Genomic DNA, 23,143 nt, shown 5'->3' with positions numbered 1-23,143 from the left:
TTCCTGTACCATGGTGCCATGGCCAGCCTGCTCATCCATCTTGCAGACCTCGCTTTTATCCACACAGGTTGTAAGCTCCTCAAATCTGTTTGACAATTCCTTACTATTTACAACACCAATTTTCATGTCATCTGTGAATTTACTGATCATATCTCCTATATTCATGTCTAAATCATTAATGTACATGACAAACAGCAAAGGTCCCAGCACCAATCCTGCGGTACACCACTCGTCACAGGCTTCCAATCGCAAAAACAACCTTCGACCATCACCCTCCGCCTCCTGCCACTAAGCCACTTTTGGATCCAATTTCCAAATTGCTCTGGATCCCATGATTCTTGACCATTCTCCCATATGGAACCTTGTCAAAAGCCTTACTGAAGTGATGTAGACTATATCAACTGCACTACTCCATCTGCACAACTGGTCACCTCCTCCAAAAATTTAATTAAATTTTAGTACCCCTGAAAAAGCTATGCTGACTATCCCTGATTAATCCCTGCCTCTCCAAGTGGAGATTAATCATGCCCTCAGAATGTTTTCCAATAGTTTTCCCACTGATAGAAATAGAAAATAGGAGCAGGAGTAGGCCATTTGGCCCTTCAAGCCTGCTCCGCCATTCATTATGATCATGGCTGATCATCCAACTCAATAGCCTGCTCCTGCTTTCTCCCCATATCCTTTGACCCCTTTTGCCCCAAGAGCTATATCTAACTCCTTCTTGAAAACATACAATGTTTTTGCCTCAACTACTTTCTGTGGTAGCGAATTCCACAGGCTCACCACTCTCTGGGTGAAGAAATTTCTCCTCATCTCAGTCCTAAATGGTCTACCCCATATCCTCAGACTGTGACCCCTGGTTCTGGACTCCCCCACCATCAGGAACATCCTTTCTGCATCTACCCTGTCTAGTCCTGTTAGACTTTTATAGGTTTCTATGAGATCCCCCCTCATTCTTCTGAACTCCAGCAAACATAATCCTAACCAATTCAATCTCATGTGTCAGTCCTGCCATCCCAGGAATCAGTCAGGTAAACCTTCACTGCACTCCCTCTATAGTAAGAACATCCTTCCTCAGATTAGGAGAGCAAAACTGCACACAATATTCCAGGTGTAGTTTCACCAAAGCCCTGTATAATTGCAGCAAGACATCTCTGCTCCTGTTCTCAAATCCTCTCGCTATGAAGGCAAACATACCATTTGCCTTCTTTACTGCCTGCTGCACCTGCATGCTTACCTTCAGCGACTGGTGTACAAGGACACCCAGGTCTCATTGCACATTCCCCTCTCTCAATTTATAGCCATTCAGATAATAATCTGCCTTCCTGTTTTTGCTACCAAAGCGGATAACCTCACATTTATCCACATTATACTGCATCTGCCATGCATCTGCCCACTCACTCAGCTTGTCCAAATCACACTGAAGCATCTCTGCATCCTCCTCACAGCTCACCCTCCCACCCAGCTTTGTGTCATCTGCAAATTTGGAGATATTACATCTAGTTCCCTCATCTAAATCATTAATATATATTGTGAATAACTGGGGTCCCAGCACAGATCCCTGCAGTACCCCACTAGTCACTGCCTGCCATTTGGAAAAAGATCTGTTTGGAAAAAGAACTCTTTGGTTTCCTGTTTGCCAACCAGTTTTCTATCCATCTCAATACACTACCCCCAATCCCATGCGCTTTAATTTTACACACCAATCTCTTATGTGGGACTTTGTCAAAAGCTTTCTGAAAGTCCAAATAAACCACACCCACTGGCTCCCTCTCATCAACTCTACTAGGTACATCCTCGAAAAATTCCAGTAGATTTGTCAAGCATGATTTCCCTTTCGTAAATCCATGCTGACTCTGTCTAATTCTGCCACTGTTTTCCAAGTGCTCAGCTATTAAATCTTTTATAATGGACTCTAGAATTTTCCCCACTACTGACTTCAGGCTGACTGGTCTATAATTCCCTGTTTTCTCTCTACCTCCCTTTTTAATTAGCTACCCTCCAATCTGTAGGAACTGTTCCAGAGTCTATAGAATCTCGGAAGATGACCACCAATGCATCCACTATTTCTAGGGCCACTTCCTTAAGTACTCTGGGATGTAAATTAAACAGGTTCTGGGGATTTATCGGCCTTCAATCCCATCAATTTCCCCAACACTATTTCCCTACTAATACTGATTTCTTTCAGTTCCTCCCTCTCACTAAGCCCTGTGTTCCCCAACATTTCTGGTATGTTACTTGCGTCCTCCTTTGTGAAGACAGAACCAAAAAGTATGTATTTAGTTGGTCAGCCATTTCATTATTCCCCATTATAAATTCCCCTGTTTCTGACTGTAAGGGACCTACATTTGGCTTCACCAATCTTTTTCTCTTTACATACCTATAGAAACTTATACAGTTAGTTTTTATGGTCCCTGCAAGCTTACTCTCGTACTCTATTTTCCCCTTCTTAATCAATCCCTTGGTACGCATTTGCTGAATTCTAAACTGCTCCCAATCCTCAGGCCTGTTGTTTTTTCTGGCCAATTTGTATGCCTCTTCCTTGGATCTAATACTATCTCTAATTTCCCTTGTAAGCCATGGTTTGGCCACTTTTCCTATTTTACTTTTGCACCAGACGGGAATAAACAATTGTTGCAGTTCACCTATGCGCTCTTTGAACGTTTGCCATTGCCTATCCAATGTCATCCCTTTAAGTAACGTTTCCCAATCCATCATAGCCAACTCGCATCTCATACCATCGTAGTTTCCTTTATTAAGATTCAGGACCCTAGTCTCAAAATCAACTAATCTCCATCTTGATGAAGAACTCCATCATATTAGGGTCGCTCATCCCCAAGGGGCCTCGCACAACTAGATTGCCAATTATTCCTTTCTCATTACACAATACCCAGTCTAGGATGGCCTGTCCTCTAGTTGGTCCCCCAACATTTTGGTCCAGGAAACCATCCCGTATACACTCCAGGAATTTCTCCTCTACAGTACTGTTACTAATTTGATTTGCCCAATCTTTATGCAGATTAATGTCACCCATAATTACAGATGTTCCTTTATTGCATGCGTCTCTAATTTCCTTTTTAATGCCATTCCCAACATCACCACAAATTTTGGGGGTCTATATACTGCCCCCACTGACGTTTTTTACCCCTTGGTGTTTCTCAGCTCTATCCATACAGATTCCACATCGTCAGAGCTAATATCTTTCCTCACTATTGCATTAATTTCCTCCTTAAACAGCAATGCAATTTCACCACCTTTTCCTTTTTGTCTGTCCTTCCTAAATACTGAATACCCCTGGATGTTCAGTTCCCATCCCTGGTCAGCCTGCAGCCATGTCTCTGTAATCCCGACTATATCATACCTGTTTACACCTATTAGCGCAGTTAATTCATCCACTTTATTGCGAATGCTCCTTGCGTTAAAGGTACAAAGCTTTAAGGCTTGTCTTTTTAACATTACTTGTCCCGTTCCCACTATTTTTCACTGAGGCCCTGTTTGATTCTTGCCCTTGGTTTCTCTGCTATCACTTTTCTTATCTCCCTTTCTGTCTTTTGTTCTTGTCCTTGATTCCCCTTTCTCTGACTCCTTGCATTGGTTCCCATCCCCCTGCCATTTTAGTTTAAACCCTCCCCAACCACTCTAACAAATGTTCCCCCTAGGATATCAGTCCTGGTCCTGCCCAGGTGTAACCCATCCAGTTTGTACTGGCCCCACCTCCCCCAGTACCAGCCCCAATGTCCCAGGAATCTGAAACCCTCCCCCTCACAATCTCTTCAGCCACGTATTCATTTGATATATCCTACTATTTCTACTCTGATTAGCACATGGCACTGGTAGTAATCCTGGGATCACTACCTTTGATGTCCACTTTTCAACTTACTTCCTAACTCCCTATATTTTGCTTTTAGGACCCAATCCCTTTTTTTAAAACCTATGTTGTTTGTATCAATATCTACCAAGACCACTGGCTGTTCACCCTCCCCTTCAGAATGTCCTCTAGCCGCTCTGAGGCATCCTTGACCCTAGCACCAGGGAGGCAACATATCATCCTGGAGTCTCGTTTGCAGCCACAGGAACACCTATATATTCCCCTTACAATTGAATGCCCTTTAACTATTGCATTCCCACACTTTTTACTCCTCCCCCGTGTAGCAGAGCCAACCATGGCGCAACAAATTTGACTGTTGCTGCTTTCCCCTGAGGCCATTCCCCCCAACAGTATCCAAAGTGGTATATCTGTTTTGCAGGGGAATAGCCACAGGAGATTCTTGCACTGCCTAGTCCTCTTGCTCTACCTGATGGTCACCCATTCCCTTCCTGCTTGTTGACTCTTAGCCAGTGTGTGACCACCTCTCTATATGTGCTATCGATGACACTCTCCAACTCACAGATGCTCCAGTGTACCCAGCCACCTCTCCAGCTCCAAACCCCAGGCTTCCAGGAGCTACAGCTGGAGACACTTCCCACACACATGCTGGCCCCAGGCACTGGAACTGTTCCCAGCTTCCCACATAGGGAAGGAGGAACACACCACAGCTTTGAGCTCTCCTGCCATGACTTACCCCTTTAAATTAACTCTTGTGGAAGATACTTAATATCAAATAATCTAGGGCCCTTCTTCCCTACTCCTCGTTGTTACATAATATAACCCTTACAAACGATGAACCACAAAATAAGACCTTAAAAACTATAAGCAATAAAAATAGTAAATACTTAACCAACCATACTCTCAGTTTTCAAAGGATCACCTCTTTCCATCTTCACCAAATTTCCTCAGTCACCACACTCCAACAGAAGCACTCCAGTGCACAGTCAGGGCTGTAAGATGGCCTGTTTTTATACTCTCTGAATCTAGCCTCTGCTGAGCCAGTTATCTAATTAACTAGTTGTAGCTGCAAGCAGAGCCTGTATAAACCCTGTTTTAAAGCTGGCCTAAAACTCACCTTCTTCCAACCCAAACAGCAACTTATAGTTAATTTCTAAATTAAGGAAAGACTAGACTTTAGATAGAAAGTGATGTTAGGGGTGGGACCTGTTTCCAGGGGCGGTATCCCGGTTACCAGGAGGAAAATCTGTTTCCAGGGGCGGGGCTCCAGTCTCCAGGGGCGGGACCTGTTTCCAGGGGCGGGACCTGTTCCAGGGGCGGGGCCCCGGTCTCCAGGGGCGGGACCTGTTCCCAGGGGCGGGGCCCCGTCTCCAGGGGCGGAGCACTGGTCTCCAGGCACAAAAACAAAAGTAGCTAGAAAAACTCGGCAGGTCTGACAGTATCTGCGGAGAGGAACACAGTTAACGTTTCCAGTCCGTATGACTCTTCATCAGAACTGGTCTCCAGGGGCGGGACATGCTTCCAGGGGCGGAGCACTGGTCTCCAGGGGCGGAGCACTGGTCTCCAGGGGCGGAGCGCTGGTCTCCAGGGGCGGAGCGCTGGTCTCCAGGGGCGGGACTTGTTTCCAGGGTCGCGACCTGGTTTCCAGGGGCAGGGGCAGGGGCAGGGGCGGGGGCGGGGTCCCGGTCCCGGTCCCGGTCCCGGTCCCGGTCCCGGTCCCGGTCCCGGTCCCGGTCCCGGTCCCGGTCCCGGTGATTGCTGGGACATGGCTGCTGCTTCTGCCACCCGGTTGCTCAATAACGGCTGCCGGATCCCGCTTTTGGGACTCGGTACCTGGAAGGTAAGGTCGGCGGCCGCGCGCTTTGGAGACGGAGAGCGCACAACATTCCCCGGACACGAAGCCCCCCCGCACAGCTCCAATACTTGGCCCTGATACCCCCCCCCCTCCCCCGTACACAGCTCTAATACTGGGCCCTGATACCCCCCCCCCCTCCCCCGTACACAGCTCTAATACTGGGCCCTGATACCCCCCCCCCTCCCCCGTACACAGCTCTAATACTGGGCCCTGATACCCCAATACCACCCCCCCCCCCCACACAGCTCTAATACTGGGCCCTGATACCCCAATACCACCCCCCCCCCCCCCCCCCACAGCTCTAATACTGGGCCCTGATACCCCAATACCCCCCCCCCCCCCCACCACACAGCTCTAATACTGGGCCCTGATACCCCAATACCCCCCCCCCCCCCACACAGCTCCAATACTTGGCCCTGATACCCCCCCCCTCCCCTGTACACAGCTCTAATACTGGGCCCTGATACCCCAATACCTCCCCCCCCCCCCACACAGCTCTAATACTGGGCCCTGATACCCCTAATACTGGGCCCTGATACCCCAATACCCCCCCAACACACAGCTCTAATACTGGGCCCTGATACCCCTAATACTGGGCCCTGATACCCCAATACCCCCCCAACACACAGCTCTAATACTGGGCCTTATACCCCAATACCCCCCCCCACACACAGCTCTAATACTGGGCCCTGATACCCCACCCCACACCGTTCTAATACTGGGCCCTGATACCCCAATACCCCCCCCCCAGTACACAGCTCTAATACTGGGCCCTGATACCCCAATACCCCCCCACACACACAGCTCTAATACTGGGCCCTGATACCCCAATACTGCCCCCCCCCCCAGCTCTAATACTGGGCCCTGATACCCCAATACCGCCCCAGTACATAGCTGTAATACTGTGTGCTGATACCCCTATACCCCTCCGCCAGTACACAGCTCTAATACTGGGCCCTGATTCCTAATACCCCCCCCGCCAGTACACAGCTCTAATACTGGGCCCTGATACCCCAATACCCCCCTCCCCCCACCCCACACACACACACACACACACACACAGCTCTAATACTGGGCCCTGATACCCCAATACCGCCCCCCCCAGTACACTGCTCTAATACTGGGCCCTGATACCCCAATACAGCACCCCCCTCAGTACGCAGCTCTAATAGTGGACCCTGACACCCCAACAACTGCACCCACCCTAGGACTTGAAGATTGCTGCTGTGCACAGGCCCATGTACCCAGCACTGACCCAATTCGTGACATTGGACTTTAATCCCCATTCACACCATGATATGCAATCACCAGTTGTAGAATACTAGTCAAAACATAAAATGTATACTGTGTTCAAAACACTGACAAAGTTGATTTGGTGAGTATAAAACTTTTTTTATCTTTTGGGATGTGGGTGTCGCTGGCTAAGCCAGCATTTTTTACCCATCCTTAATTGCCCTTGAGTGACCTGTGGTGGTATTGTCACTGGATTAGTAACCACTGCAGTCCATGTGCTGTAGGTACACCCACAGAGACACCCACATAGGGAGGGAGTTCCAGGATTTTGACCCAGCGACAGTGAAGGAACGGTGATATATTTCCAAGTTAGGACGGTGAGTGGCTTGGAGGGGAACTTACAGGTGGTGGTGTTCCCATCTATCAGTTGCCCTTGTCCTTCTAGATGGTAGGGGTTGTGGGTTTGGAAGGTGCTGCCTAAGAAGCCTTGTTGAGCTCCTGGAGTGCATCTTGTAGATGGTACACACTGCTGCTATTGTGTGTCAGTGGTGGAGGGAGTGAATGTGGTGCCAATCAAGTGGGCTGCTTTGTCCTGGATGGTGTCAAGCTTCTTGAGTATTGTTGGAGCGGCCCTCATCCAGACAAGTGGGGAGTATTTCATCACACTCCTGACTTGTGCCTTGTAGATGGTGGACAGGCTTTGGGGAGTCAGGAGGTGAGTAACTCGTCACACAATTCCGAGCCACAGTATTTATATAGCTAGTGTAGTTCAGTTTTTTGTCAATGGTAACCCCCAGGATTTTAATATGATCTATTGATTTTTTTTTGTTTGTTTTCATTGTTTTTCCAGTGTTTTTTGTTGGTCATTAGTTTGAGTCCCTGACAATGATTACCAAGATGTGAAATACATTCTAAATGTTTTGCCTGCAGTTTTTAACAATCCTCGGTTTTGTGGAACATCCCTGGCTCAAGCAGCTATGTTGGTTTTGTAGCTCTGTTTGGCGGTGCACTGGGTTAAGGCTACAACCTAAAATTCACTGTCAGGGTGAGTGCCCCCAGAAAAAGTCAATGTTTACTATGAGTGTTGTAACAGGTCAGTGTCCCAAGAAGTGTAAAAGGAATTTTATACATGTTGGAAACCTACTGTCTCGGAGCATAAGATCATAAGAACATAAGAAATAGGAACAGGAGTAGACCATTTGGCCCCTCGAGCCTGCTCTGCAAGGCTGATCATCTTGTGTTTCGATTTCCACGTTCCCATCTAACCCCGATAACCTTTGATTCCCTTGCCTAACAAGAATCTATCTACCTCTGCCTTAAAAATATTCAGTGACCTCGCCTCCACCACCTTCTGAGGCAGAGAGTTCCAAAGTTGCACAACCCTCTGAGAGAAAAAAATCTACTCATCTCTGTCCTAAAAAGGCGACCCCTAATTTTAAAACAGTACCCCCTAATTCTGGACTCACCCACAAGAGGAAACATCCTTTCGACGTCCACCTTGTCAAGACCGTTCAGGATCTTGTATACTTCAATCAAATCACCTCTCATTATTCTAAATTCCAGTGGAAACAAGCCCAGTCTGTCCAACCTTTCCTCATAAGACAACCCACTCATTCCAGGTATCAATCTAGTAAACCTCCTCTGAACTGCCTCCATTGCATTTACATCCTTCCTTCAAGGCTATGGGCCAAGTGCTGGTAAATGGGATTAGGTAGGTAGATCAGGTGTTTCTCACATGTCGGTGCAGACTCGATGGGCCGAAGGGCCTCTTCTGCACTGTGATTCTGTGTGAAGGAGGCCAAATCTGCACACAGTATTCAAGTTATGGTCTCACCAGTGCCCTGTATAACTAAAGCATAACATCCTTACTTTAATGTTCAGTTCTTCTCATGATAAAGGATAGCATTCCATTAGCTTTCTTAATTACTTGCTGTACTTGCATACTAATTTTTTGTGACTCATGTACTAGAACACCTAGATCCCTCTGCACCTCAGAATTATGTGTTAACCATTTAAGTAATATTCTACTTTTTTGTTCTTCCTGCCAAAGTGAACAACTTCACACTTTCCCACATTAAACTCCATTTGCCAGATCTTTGCCCACTCACTCAACCTATCTATATCTATCTGCAACCTCTTCATGTCCTCTTCACAACATACTTTCCTACCTGTCTTTGTGTCATCTGCAAGCTTAGCTACCATGTCTTCACTCCCCTCATCTAAGTCGTTAGGTAATTGTAAAAAGTTGAGGCCCCAGTACAGACCCCTGTGGAACTCCACTCGTCACATCCGGCCAATCAGAAAAAGACCCATTTATGCATACCTCTGCTTTCTGCCAGCCAGTCAATCTGCTATCCATACTAATATGTTACTCCCTACACCATGCGCTTTTATTTTCCGTAATAACCTTTGATGTGGCAGCTTATCAAATGCCTTCTGGGAAATCCAAGTACAGTACGTCTACAGACTCCCCTTTATCCACCACACATGTTCTCCTTCAAGAAACTCCAATAAATTGGTTAAACATGGATTTTCCTTTCACAAAACCATGCTGACTCTTCCCTATTGCCTTGAGCTCTTCTAGGTGCCCAGCTATAACCACCTTAATGATCGATTCTAACAACTTCCCACGACAGGCGTCAAGCTAACTGGCCTATAATTTCTTGTTTTCTGCCTCCTCTCTTCTTGAATGGAGGGGTTATATTTTCTACTTTCCAATTTAATGGAACCTTTCCAGAATCTGGTGGATTTTGGAAAATTAACACAGCATCGACTACTTCATTGGCCACTTCTTTTAAGACCCTAGGGTGTAGTCCATCGGGACCCGGGGACTTGCCAACCTGCAGCTCCATCAGTTTGCTCAGTACCATTTCCCTAGTGATTTCAATTTCACCAAGTTCCTTTCTCCCGTTCACCTCTTACTGGAATGTTTTTTGTATCCTCTATAGTGAACACTGAGGCAAATTATGTGTTCATCTCTTCTGCCATTTCCTTATTATCTGTCGTTAACACCCCACTGACTCTCTCTAATGGAACAACACTCACTTTACTTACTCTTTTCCTTTTTAAATGCTGTAGAAATTCTTGCTATCCGTTTTTACATTTCTAGCTAGCTCCCTCTCATACTCTAATATCTTTCTCCTGTTTAACCTTTTAGTCATTCTTTGCCATTCTTTATATTCTGTCTAATCATCTGTCCTGCCACCCATCTTTGCAGAGTTGTATGCTTTTTCCTTAAGTTTGATGCTTTCCTTAACTTCTTTAGTAAACCACGGATGTTGAGTCCTCCCCTTAGAATTTATCTTTATTGTAGGAATGTACTTATTCTGAATAACCTGAAATATCCCCTGAAATGTCTGTCACTGCTTCTCTATTGATCTATCCTCTAGCCTAGTTTCCCATTTCACTTCAGCTAGCTCAGCTTTCATCCCCACATAGTTGCCCTTATTTAAGTTTAAGATCCTAATCTTAGACCCTTTCAAACTGGATGTAAAATTTAGTCATATTGTGGTCACTGCTACCTAGGAGTGCCTTTACTCTGAGGTCATTAATTAATCCTGTCACATTACACAATACCAAGTCTAATATAACCTGCTCTCTAGCTGGTTCCAGAACATGCTGCTCTAAGAAGCTATCTCAAAAGCATTCTAAGAACTCCTCATCCAAGCTACAACTGCCAATCTGATTTTTCCAGTTTGTGTAGATTAAAATCACCCATGATTATTGCCGTCCCTTTATCACAAGCACTCAATATTTTCCCTTTTCTAATGTGCCTAAAACAATCTACTCAAAGCTTTCAATGTAACAAAACAGTTATTGATTTGACTGATACAAAAACCCTACCTGTACACCCCCTGATACATATCCTGCCTTAATACACCTGCACCCCCGTCCACACCCACCCGGCAACCTGATATTCTGATATACATCCTGTGTAGATATGTGAACCTGTATCTCCCCATCTCCCCTCTTTTACTCCTAACCCTAAGGCCTGGCCTGAACCCGACTGGGTGGAGAAAATGGTCAAGGTTCACAGCTCTGTATCTAACCCCATGCTGCACCTGTCCTGGGAGTGTTTGGGATAGTCTAATGGGAGCTCTCCTCTGTATTTAACCCCTGCTGTGCCTGTCCTGGGAGTGTTTGGGATAGTCTAAAGGGAGCTCTCCTCTATTTAACCCCTGCTGTACCTATCCTTGCTCCTCTCTAGTAATTGTTGAGTTGGTATCTTTACTGGTATGCGATGAGCATACGTGGAATGGATTACTCATTATATGTGGAATGGATTACTCAGACTAAAATTTGCTGATGAGAGCAGCTGCTTGTTTTTGCAAGTGGAGTGAGGGTGGATTGGTTAGGGGTCAGGATTGGGGCCACTGCCCCTCTATCCCCACCAGCCCCCCACCCCTTCCCCTGGTTCCAAGTTTTCTGTATTCTTGGCATAGAAGATTATGAATTCTTGATGCTTTGTCTTTTTTTTGCTAGTCTTGTGCTGCTAATGCTGAATTCCAGAATATTTGTTTTATACAGTCAGATCCTGGAGTGGTGGGTAAGGCTGTTTCAGCTGCTATCGATGCTGGTTACCGGCACATTGATGGAGCTTATTCCTACATGAATGAGGCAGAGGTTGGAGCTGCGGTGAAAAAGAAAATTGAAGAAGGCGTGGTTACAAGAGAAGATCTCTTCATAGTCAGTAAAGTAAGTGTTCGTCAAATACTCATGTATTTCAGTTAATTGACTTTAATAATTCTGCAGCTGACAATGTTAGCTGTGCCTCAGGCACCAGACGTTGTTTCAACAGCAATCGTGACCACTGTGAGTAGCCAATCCATGAATGTGGATTGGGCCTTATGGTGTTGTATGTAAGGTCAGAGTGAACACTCATTCCAGTTCAACTGATATTAACTTAACATGGTAACAATGACACTGAATTTATTATAATTCAATATTAGTGATTGTGCTTCAGGTCAGAAGTTGGGCTTGTGGCAGTGAAATGGTCAGAAGTTGGGCTTGTGGCAGTGAAATGGAAGTCCATTCATGGATAGCTGTATCTGCCTTTGGACAGGGCAGATACAGAAAAACCTGAATTATGAAGAGTGCTGCCTTAAAAACTGCCACATTGTTCTTAAACTTCATAAAATGTGAAACTTGTAGCTAGAATTTAACAGATTCTCTACTAAGTTGCTCATGAGTTGATGTCTTGTATATACAGATTCAAATGTTCCATAAGCTGTGTGCTCTCTTCCAGCTGTGGTGCACGTGCCATGCTCCAGAGGATGTGAAACCAAGTTTGATGCAAACGCTCACAGCCTTGCAGCTTACTTACCTCGACCTCTACCTCATCCACTTTCCTGTGGGATTCCAGGCACGTCTAGTTATTATCAAATCATAGTGCATGTTATTTATTTTTAACCCATGTTATCTTAATCTTTCACCTCATTCTTAAGCAAGAGTATTGCATTAACTGTTCTTTCAGGATAGCCAAACAGTGCATAATAGAACTGGAGCCTAATCTTTATACAGTTAAGCATTTATTTACAGAGCCACACATTACAAACATGCACCCCCAAACCCAACGCACATAGTTTCAGTAATTTTTTATTCATTTAAGGGATGTGGCCTTCATTTATTGCCCATCCCTAATTGCCCTTAAGAAGGTGGTGGTGAGCTGCCGTCTTAAACTGCTGCAGTCCATCTGGTGTAGGTACACCCACAGTGCTGTTAGGAAAGGAGTTCCAGGATTTTGACCCAGTGACAGTGAAGGAACGGTGATATATTTCCAAGTCAGGATGGCAACTAGATTGGAGGGGAACTTCGAAATGGTGGTGATATGCATACTCGAGCCAGTAACTCATCCCTGGCCTCTAGGTATTGGAAGGGCAAGGATGTGTTCACAAGGACTGAGGATGAGCCAGTGTTCAACAACTGGATCTATGTTTTTAATTCATTCCCTTGGTCTACAACAACTTTTATATTGCACCTTTAACATAGTAAAATGGGGAGTTGGTGGAGTGGTGGTATTTTCACTGGATTAGTAACCTCTGCAATCCATGTGGTGTAGGTACACCCATACTGCTGTTAGGGAGGGAGTTCTAGGATTTTGACCCAGTGACAGTGAAGGAACGGCGATATATTTCCAAGTCAGGATGGGGAGTGGCTTAGAGGGAACTTCCAGGTGGTATGTACACATCTATCTCCTGCCCTTGTCCTTCTAGATGGTAGTGATTGTGGGTTTGGAAGGTGCTGTCTAAGGAGTCTTGGTGAGTTTCTGCAGTGCATCTTGTAGATGGTACATACTGCTGCTACTGTGTGTCGGTGGTGGAGGGAGTGAATGTTCGTGGATAGGGTGCCAATCAAGCGGGCTGCTTTATTCTGGATGGTGTCAAGCTTCGAGTGTTGTTGGAGCTGCACTGATCCAGGCAAGTGGAGAGTATTCCAACACACTCCTGACTTGTGCTTTGTAGATTGTGGACAAGCTTTGGGGAGTCAGGAGGTGAGTTACTCACCGCAGAATTCCTAGCCTCTGACCTGTTCTTGTAGCCACAGTATTTATATGGCTAATCCAGTTCAGTTTCTGGTCAGTGGTAACCCCAGGATGTTGATCGTGGGGGATTCAGCGATGGTAATGCCATTGAATGTCAAGGGGCGATGGTTGGATCCCCTCTTGTTGGAGATGGTTATTGCCTGACACTTGTGTGGTGTGATTGTTATTTGTCAGTCTAAGCCTGGATATTGTACAGGTCTTGCTGCATTTGGACTTGGACTGCTTCAGTATCTGAGGAGTTGTGAATGGTCCTATATACAGGAGCACGAGTGAATCCTCAGTTAATGTCCACCACCTGAATACAATTAAATACTCAATTATACAATTAACAGATTCCCTTCTCTCAATAAAAAGCAGACTATATATACAAAACCAAAACTCGGAAAAGAGATCTTCTGTATTTTGCAAAATTTACATTTTGAGATGCCCCTCCTCTAGGAGCCTTAAGAATTTCTTTATACATACACTTCTTTTAGTAAAACAATCCAACAGTTGATGGCTTGAATCCTCCCATTTAATTTTAGATATTTTCTTTCTTTCCAGCATTTGTTTCAAGCCAGCAATGTCAATCCTTAATCTTTTCTTGCTCACACTTTTTGCAAAGTGTACATTATCCCTTGAGGAATGATTATCTACTTAACATTTAATGGATGTACTTTTCTTCAATATTCCATTTGTACAGAATATCACTTAAAATATTTGTCAAATAGAATCCCACATCCACTGGCTATCTATGAAAGAAATGGCAGCCTCCTCAAGAACCAGCGACATGAGTCATTTCCAGACCCATTGCCAGTTTTTGCACTGTGCGTTCTTACTTTCCACTCTTTCACCCCGTTCTGCCAATCCATAAGACCATAAGACATAGGAGCAGAAATTAGGCCATTCAGCCCATCGAGTCTGCTCCACCATTCAATCATGGCTGACAAGTTTCTCAACACCATTCTCCTGCCTTCTCCCCGTAACCTTTGATCCCCTTACCAATCAAGAACCTATCTATCTCGGTCTTAAATACACTCAATGACCTGGCCTCCACAGCCTTCTGTGGCAATGAATTCCATAGATTCACCACTCTCTGGCTAAAGAAGTTTCTCCTCATCTCTGTATGAGAAACCTTAACATAATCCAGTAACCAGCCAGTACTGATCCAGGGATCTGCAGATTGACTTGGTTTAGCCTTTCTATACAATCTGTTAAAGTCTAGATATGCTCCTCCATGTTTTCCAAAATCTCTCAAACCCTGACCATGCCACACTGGCAACTAATAGTTTCCTCGGTGCTGCATTGAGAGTGTAAGTCTCAATTCTGGTGCTGGCATCCAGGCTTGTGATTTGAGCCCATGGTTTTCTGGCTTGGAGGCAAGAGTACTGCAACCTGAGCTAAAGTTAATACCATAGATAGAAAGCAACCATTTCCATTAGCAGAGGGTCAAGAACCAGAGGACACGATTTAAGGTGATTGGCAAAAGAATCAAAAGTGATTTAAGGAAAAACTTTTTTATGCAGCAGATGGTCACTATCTGGAATACACTGCCAGAAAGGGTCTCAGTAATAGTGACCATGACACCATCATCAATTGTCATTAAAAAAAAATCTGGTTTACTAATGTCCTTTAGGGAAGGAAATCTACCATCCTTACCTGGCCTGACCTGCATGTGACTTCAAGTCCCACAGCAATGTGGTTGACTCTTAACTGCTCTCTGAAATGGCCTAACAAGCCACTCAGTTCAGGGTCAGTTAGGGATGGACAACAAATGCTGGCCTGGCCAGCGATGCCCACATCCCATGAAAAAATAAATTTTTAAAAAGCTCTGGTATACCCTTCCTACACCTCTCTGCCTCTCTCCTCACATTCATCCTTTAAGACACTTAAAACCTTTGATCAAGTTTCTGGTCATCTGACCTAATATCTCCTTATGTGGCTCGGTGTCATATTTTGTTTTATTCTGCTTCTGTGAAGTACCTTGGGACATTTCATTAGATTAAATATGCTATATAAATATAAATTGTTTCTGTTAAATTGTTTCCGAGGACCATTTAAATGAACTTCATGCTCTTAATCTGAAGAAAGAATCATTAGATTGAGAATAAGTTTGTATGGAAATAAGTTTTAGTTGAATAGGCAACTAGACTTTACTTTCTGAATTTACAGATTAGCAATTCTAAATTCAGGAATCAGGCCACCAGTTCTTGGGAGGTTTTATATTAAACTAAATGAAACATTTTATTAAGTTGCAACACATTAAACACATACACGTGGCTACAAATTACTACTATCATAACTTTTAACAAATTCCCAAACTAATCCCCTTTAAGGCAACAACAACCAATAGACTTTAGGCAAACCCCAGGCAAAGCATTTTCATCTTACAAATTCAAAATGAGGTTCCTTTCACTTTGGTTCCTTTGCAGACACAGCGGTAGGCTTACAGGCTTTAATGTTGCATTGCCTCTGCCCTGCACACACAAAACTGCCCTCCGATATACCTAAGCACATCTCATTGAATGTAAATTCTCATTGTATCACCAGCCCCTTTGAACTCCACCTCTTCTAACAATAAAACCCCTTTCATAGCACCAATTTTATTAGTAATATAAACATTGCTTGGTCTCTGCTATCTAGGTGCCAGAATTCACTCCCCTTCTTGAATGCTCTATTCAACAAAATGCAAATGCACTATACCTCTCTTACATTTCAAAACTAGTATACATCAAAGCACCCAGACTAACTGGCTTTATTTGAATTAAGACACACCCACAGACTAACCTTCTATTTAAAAAAAAATAATTTCTGATAATGTTATATACGTTAATAGCTTCATGACAGGCTTTAACTGTTTCTGAGATTTTTCTGGGAGTAGAAGATGTAATAGTGGATTATTTGAAATCCTTGACTAAGGCTAAACTGAGAAAGCAGATAAATTGAAGGTAGAAATAAAAGCAGGATTTCGTAAGGATGATAGGATTAAAGTAATTACCCAACATTTAGAATTAAAAAGAGAGAAACCTGAAATTGATGTATCACAGCTGGAGCTAGCTAAGATTCAGTTGCAAAATAAGCAGCTTGAGAGAGAGAGAGATGAAAAAACCTGAATTGTTAGAAAGAGAGAAATGAAAAAACTCAAAAGAAAAAGTAATGCAAATGCGAAATCTTGAGTTTCAAAGAGAGGGAGATTCAGACAACATGACTTTGCTAAAGAAATGCTTACAGTAAAGGAAGAAAGAAGACATAGTAGTTCAGAGGATGATACTGATTCCACTGAGGAATTTGATTCAACTAAAAATTTTTGGTTAGTACCTAAATTTATAGAGGATAGAGTTGAAAGATATTTCACCTCATTTGAAAAGATAGCTGTTAAGTTGAAGTAGTCAAAAGATGCTTGGATCTTAATGTTGTGAAGTGTACTCATAGGTACAACTATGAATGTGTACACTAGTCAGTCTGCAGACTGTTCTTCTGGCAATGAAATGGTTAAAAGGGCAATACACGGTGCTTATGAGCCTGTCCCTGAAGCTTATCAATTAAAGTTTAGGACCATAAGAAATAAATCTAATGAGACATCTGTAGAATTTGCAAGACCAAATGAAATGCTGTGAGATCAGTGGTGTCTATTGCTGAAGTTAGAGAAAAGTTTTGAGAACATGAGGGAAATCATGATTATGGAAGAATTCCAAAATATTATTCCAGTAACCATTAAGACTTTATTGGATGTGCGTCAAGTGTCAAAGATCCGAGAAGCAGCAGTTTTGGCTGATACCTATGATCTCTCATGCAGTTACATGTGGGGAAATAGTCATATGAGAATCAACAGGAAAACTGGAGGAATAGATAATCTGGTGATGGAAAAGATAATAGCCCTAGAGAACAGACAGAAGGACGCTAGAATGGTAGAGATAGGCTAGAATCTAAAAGTGATGTAAAGAAAATGGTATGCTTCCATTGTAATGAGACTGGACACACTAAAGATAATTGCTGGAAATTAAATGGGAGACCTATTGCAGTAGTAGGAATGCTTAAGTAATCCTCAGAAAAGGTTGTACCAGAAAAGGAAATGAATATTAAAACCATAGCAGTGGTACAGGGTGAAATGTGTTCTCTCAGAACCTAGGGAAGGGGGGGATATGGCTCAGGAAAATCAAGAGAAATCTTCTTTGAAGGCTGCTACAGGGAGTCAGACTACTGGATGTTGTGTCTCAAAGGGAGAAGTGTTCCCTTACACCACCAACAAAACAGGTAAACCAAATTAAATTTTGAGAGATACTGGGTCAGGTCAGTAGTTAATGGTGGCTGATGATACAATTTGTGTTCCAGATAGTCTTATGAAGGAAAATGTATTAATAGGAGGTATTAATGGAATTTATGAAACTGTTCCTTTGTGTAAAGTCAATTTACGAAGTGGCTTCTTGAACGGAATTGTTACAGTGGGAATTATTCCTAGATCATCTGTTGAAGGGATAAGTTTTATTCTGGGTAATGATTTGGCTAGCAGAGACAGTAACATGGCCATGACTGTACTGCAGCAGGTGTTTGACTATGTTAATCTTATCAAACTCCTAAAAATTACTGTGGCAAAAAATGAGAACCTTATTGCTGATAAGCAATTGAAGGAAAACTTGATCAACATAAAAAAGCAACTTTCACATGCGAAAGAGGGGTTTGCTAATGAAAAACAAGAATTGGTGAGAGCAATTGAGCATCAGTCACAAAATAGAATACTTGACTGAGGACTTGAAATGTCTAAGTGATAAACTTGTAGAAACAAATTTAACAAAGGTCGATCTTCAGTTAAAACTTGATGAACTTAACTATCAGAAGTCTCTATGAAGTATCATGAAAAATGCCTTGAACAGAAAAAGGAATTGCTAGTGAATCAGAACAGTTGGTTAAATGCTAAATTAAAAATCAAAGCTAATGAACTGTTCGAACTTCATCATGAAAAGAGCAGTGAGATCCTTAAACCTTAATGGAATCTGGAGAAAATGAAAGTGGAGATGTCCAGAGGCACTGATTTACAAGTACTTGCCAGTGTTGATACACAAGGTAGAGTGGCTGGAATCCAGGGAAGTGGACAGTTTGCAAAAGACAGTTCAAGGCCTGCAGAGGAGTGGAATGATATAATTCATGAATTGTGTAAAAGAGTTGAAGTATTAAAACGAACAATAAAGCTCCAGAAGGAGGAAGCGATTGATGTTGCTCGAAGAGAATCAAATAAAACCCGTTTGCAATGGGATTGGCAGAAACTACAGTATCATAAAATGTTCAAAGATCAAACCAAGCAGGAGTATGGCAACTTTTTGTGTAAAGATAAAATACATCTCAATAACATCCTTGAAACAGCTAAAAGAGATTTTGATCAGAGAAGAAATAAGTTGTTAACGTACAAAGATGCCATTTTGACCTCATTATCTCAATGAGAATTTACCACATTTGAGTTTGGGAAATGAGTTTGAGGATGGTATTATGCCTACAGCTAACGAGAAGGACGATTGGGCTGTGGACTTAAATGAAACATTCTTTGCCAAGTTAAAGACTGGGAATAAGAGAAAAAAGAAATGCAAGCGTTGAGTTATGATAATTCTAAGATGTGTAAATACTGTTAGTCTTGTTACACGTATTGACTTTTGTTTTGGTTAAACCTTTGTAATTCCACAATATGACATGTAGTTGTGAAACGAGATGAAAAGTTTATTTGTATAGAATGGCCGCATATGCACAGTTTGTTGATTTTCACATCTTTAGGCCGGGAACTGGCCCTGTGCACATTTGCACTTCGTTTATTCAACTCTGCATACTTGCGCAGAGGAAAAGGAGGAGCAAAAGTAAAACAGTGTGAAACTGGAGAAGATGACCTGAAAAGAAGTGCCATTAGATGGAAGGCTTCCCAAGGAGTGGGACACGAGACGGGGACAGGGAATGTGACAGAAAGAGGTCCCAAAAAGAAGTCCAAGTTAAGGACCAGGACAGAAATCTGAAATAGGTCTTATTAAGTAAAGTTAAAAGTAATGAGCAGAGCAGTTGGCTCCGAGTTAAAAAGAGAAAGCTGCAGGCAGCAGACTTTAAGCAAAGTGGCCTTGAGAGATATCAGAAGACCCAAGGAGGCAACCGAAGGTTGATGACTACTAACTGCAAGCAGTGGTGTCCTGCTTGGCATGGCCGAATAACTGAAAATGTGCTTGGAAGGTGAAGCTTGAGTTTACGCTTTGGTGGCATTTGTCACTCGTTTTGGGATGTGGTGTGTCTGACCACAGTTCACCTATTACTTTGCATGTGCCGCATACTTACCGTGAATATTAGAGTATAAGATAGATATTGTGAATTGTGTTATCTTTACAAATTTGTATGTATCTGTAAAGGTATAGTTGGGGTGAAGGAGCAAGTGTGATTTGATTCATTTACTGGTATTTGTATTGAAATCTTTCCAACCTTTTTGTCTAGTGTAAAGTAGTTCATTTTTCTTGTTTAATAAACATTTTATTCTTTATGTTAAAAGTACACTAGCAGACTCCTGTGAATGTGTTCAGTAACTGCCTTCCATGGTTTCTGAAAGAAATTAAAGGTAAGGATCTATCAAGCCAGTTCTCACTCTGGGATCTGACTTGTCCAGTATTAACATCAACTGGGATCACAACACTTGATCACACCACCTCCTCCAACAACTGCCCACTGTCCTCCAGCTGGGTGGTCTGCACGCGCCTGGTTCCATTCTTAATTATCTAACTGTAGCCAGAGAATCACAATGACTTCTCTAACTGTCCCCACGCTGTTACCTATGGTGTCTCCCAAGGATCTACCATTGGCCCCTTCCTATTTCTAATTTACATGCTGCTCCTCAGCGATGTCAGCTGAAAGCACAGTGTTTGTTTTAACATCTACGCTGACGACACCCAGCTCGACCTCACCACCATCTTCCTTGACTCCTCCACTGTTGCTAAATTATCAGACAGCCCATCTGACATCCAATACTGGATGAGCAGAAATTTCCTCCAATTAAATATTGAGAAGACTGAAGCCATTGGCATGGTCCCTGCTACAAACTCTTCCCTAGCTACTGACTCTATCCCTCTTTCTGGCAACTGACTGAGGCTGAAGCAGACTGTTTGCAACTTTGATGTCATACTTGAGCGCAAGATGAGTCCTTATGTGGCTAAGTGTCAAACTTGCTTTAAGATGCTCCTGTGAAGCGACTTGGGTTGTTTTAGTATGTTAAATGGTGCTATAGAAATACAAGTTGTTGTAAATGCATCTAGCTTTTTATCATCACCATTTATAAATTGACAATCATTTCAGGTCGCACCTTACGTTTTACTGATATATTTGTAAAATCTTTTACTTTTGATGTTTTTGAATGTTATCTTCATATCTCTTAATTTCCACGGTCCTGTTATTAATTATTATTATTTTCTCAAATTTTTAATATTTTGTCTATTTTGACACCTTATTTCAATATTAATTAACTTCTAAAGGCTTTATCCATGGAATTGAGCATCTATTATTGTATTCTTTTTTATTGGAGTATATTCTGTACTTCTGCAATCTTTGTTAAAAATATCCCATTATTCATCTACATTTCCATATGACAATTTTGCCTTCCATCTCGCTGGACTTCCATACACCCCACACCCCTCACTGTAATACTCTGATATACCTCACACTCCTTGCTATAATACAGATATACCTTTATGCTTCAGTGTGACATTCTGATATACCTTTGATACATACAATAAATTATTTCCTCTTTAACAGAAAGTGTTGGGTGAGCTGTTTCCAATGCGAAAAGGCAGGGTGCTGGTGAGTGATGCTGACTACGTGGACACATGGAGGGTGAGTCCTGAGTGGAATGTGATTGTGAATCAATTTGTTCACAAAGAAACATGCCCAAAGGCCGAGTGCTGGGAATAAGGGATCGGTGAGACCATGACGTAGTGGTGATGGTGATGTCACTGGACTAGTAATCCAGATGCGCAGGCTAATGCTCTGGGGAAATTGGTTCAAATCCCACCATGGCAGCTGGTGGAGTTTATATTCAATTAATAAATCTGGAATATAAACTCGTCTTAGTAATGGTGACCATGAAACTATCATCGATTGTCGTAAAATCCATCTGGTTCACTAATGTCCTTTCGGGGAGGAAATCTGCTGCCCTTTCCTAGTCTGGCCTACATGTGACTCCAGAACCACAGCATCGTGGTTGACTCTTAACTGCTCTCTGAAATGGCTTAGAAAACCACTCAGTTCCAGGGCAATTGGGGATGACAATACTGTTATACCCAAGAAAGGTGCAGGATATGACAAGTGTCATCCTGTCCTGCTACGTTTCTGGCCGAGATTCATAACAACGGTGGGTGGACTAGTGTGCTTAAAAAATTAGACTTGATATGTCAGAGGAATCATTTTGTGTATCATCTCTATCTTAATGCAATGAAAAGAGTAGTAACTGCCTGATTGAAATACTTCAGCGTTGTGCATGTGCAATGAAAACGCATTTGCTGCAGCCTTGCCTGCCTGCAGATGGTGTGTTTAGGGTGGTGGCTATTTGTATTTAGAAGTGTGTCAGTTATTTTGAAAAAAGATTTTGTTGCAAGTTTATGCCTGTTGTTCTTTTGTGCTAATTTAATTACTGTGGTGTCAAAAATTAAGTTCTTCCTAGTGTGATGTGACTTTAATCATCACTCCTCCATTAAACTTATTGAGAATATTGATGGGTTCTTCTAATTCTGCTTCCATACAACTCCAAATACCCATACTCATGGAATCATACCTTCCAGACAACGTCCCAGACACCACCATCATCATTCCTGGATATGTCCTGTCCCACCAGTAGGACAGACACTGTAGAGGTGGTGGCACAGTGGTATACAGTCAGGAGGGAGTTGCCCTGGGAGTCCTTGACATCGAATCCGGCCCCCATGAAGTCTCATAGCATCAGGTCAAACATGGGCAAGGAAAACTCCTGCTGATTACCAGCTACCACCCTCCTTCAGCTGATGAATCAGTGCTCCTCCATGTTGAACGTCACTTGGAGGAAGCACTGAGGATGTACTCTGGGTGGGGGACTTCAATGTCCATCACCAAGAGTGGCTCGGTAGCACCACCACAAACCGAGCTGGCCGAGTCCTAAAGGACATATCTGCTGACTGGGCCTGTGGCAGGTGATGAGAGAACCAACAAGAGGGGAAAACATACTTGACCTCCTCCTCAACAACCTGCCTCCCGCAGACGCATCTGTCCATGACAGTATCGGTAGAAGTGACCACCACACAGTTATTGTGGAGACGAACTCCCACCTTCACATTGAGGATACCCTCATCATGTTGTGTGGCACTACCACCGTGCTAAGTGGGATAGATTTCGAACAGATCTAGTAACCCAAGACTGGGCATCCATGAGGCGCTGTGGGCCATCAGCAGCAGCAGAAATGTACTCAACCACAATCTATAACCTCATGGCCTGGCATATCCCTCACTCTACCATTACCATGAAGCCAGGGGATCAACCCTGGTTCAATGAAGAATGCAGGAGGGCATGCCAGGAGCAGCACCAGGCATACCTGAAAATGAGGTGTCAACTTGGTGAAGCTATAACACAGGACTACTTGTATGCCACACAGCATAAGCAGCAGGTAATAGACAGAGCTAAGCAGTCCACAACCAACGGATCATATCTAAGCTCTGCAGTCCTGCCACATCCA

At 43.3% G+C, this 23,143-nt stretch overlaps 1 protein-coding gene across 7 annotated transcripts in view; it reads left to right on the top strand.

Moving 5' to 3' along the window:
* Positions 1–5,576: 5,576 nt before the first annotated feature.
* The window catches only part of LOC144682277 (aldo-keto reductase family 1 member B1), a 62,423-nt gene continuing 44,856 nt past the window's right edge, over positions 5,577–23,143 (top strand). For 4 of the 7 annotated variants that reach the window (XM_078544754.1, XM_078544752.1, XM_078544749.1 and 1 more), the window contains exons 1-4: positions 5,577–5,666; positions 11,442–11,609; positions 12,160–12,276; positions 21,199–21,276. In XM_078544754.1, coding sequence (XP_078400880.1) covers positions 5,592–5,666; positions 11,442–11,609; positions 12,160–12,276; positions 21,199–21,276 — 438 coding nt within the window. In that variant the 5' untranslated portion in view covers positions 5,577–5,591. Of the gene's footprint in view, positions 5,667–11,441; positions 11,610–12,159; positions 12,281–21,198; positions 21,277–23,143 lie in introns of all 7 variants that reach the window. The other 3 variants (XM_078544750.1, XM_078544755.1, XM_078544751.1) reach the window with 3 other exon arrangements.

The sequence above is a fragment of the Cetorhinus maximus genome, chromosome 6 (assembly GCF_964194155.1).
Source record: "Cetorhinus maximus chromosome 6, sCetMax3.hap1.1, whole genome shotgun sequence".
In the NCBI taxonomy this organism is placed as follows: domain Eukaryota; kingdom Metazoa; phylum Chordata; class Chondrichthyes; order Lamniformes; family Cetorhinidae; genus Cetorhinus; species Cetorhinus maximus.
The sequence above is the reverse complement of the archived record's forward strand: the minus strand, read 5'-3'. Positions and strand labels throughout refer to the sequence as shown.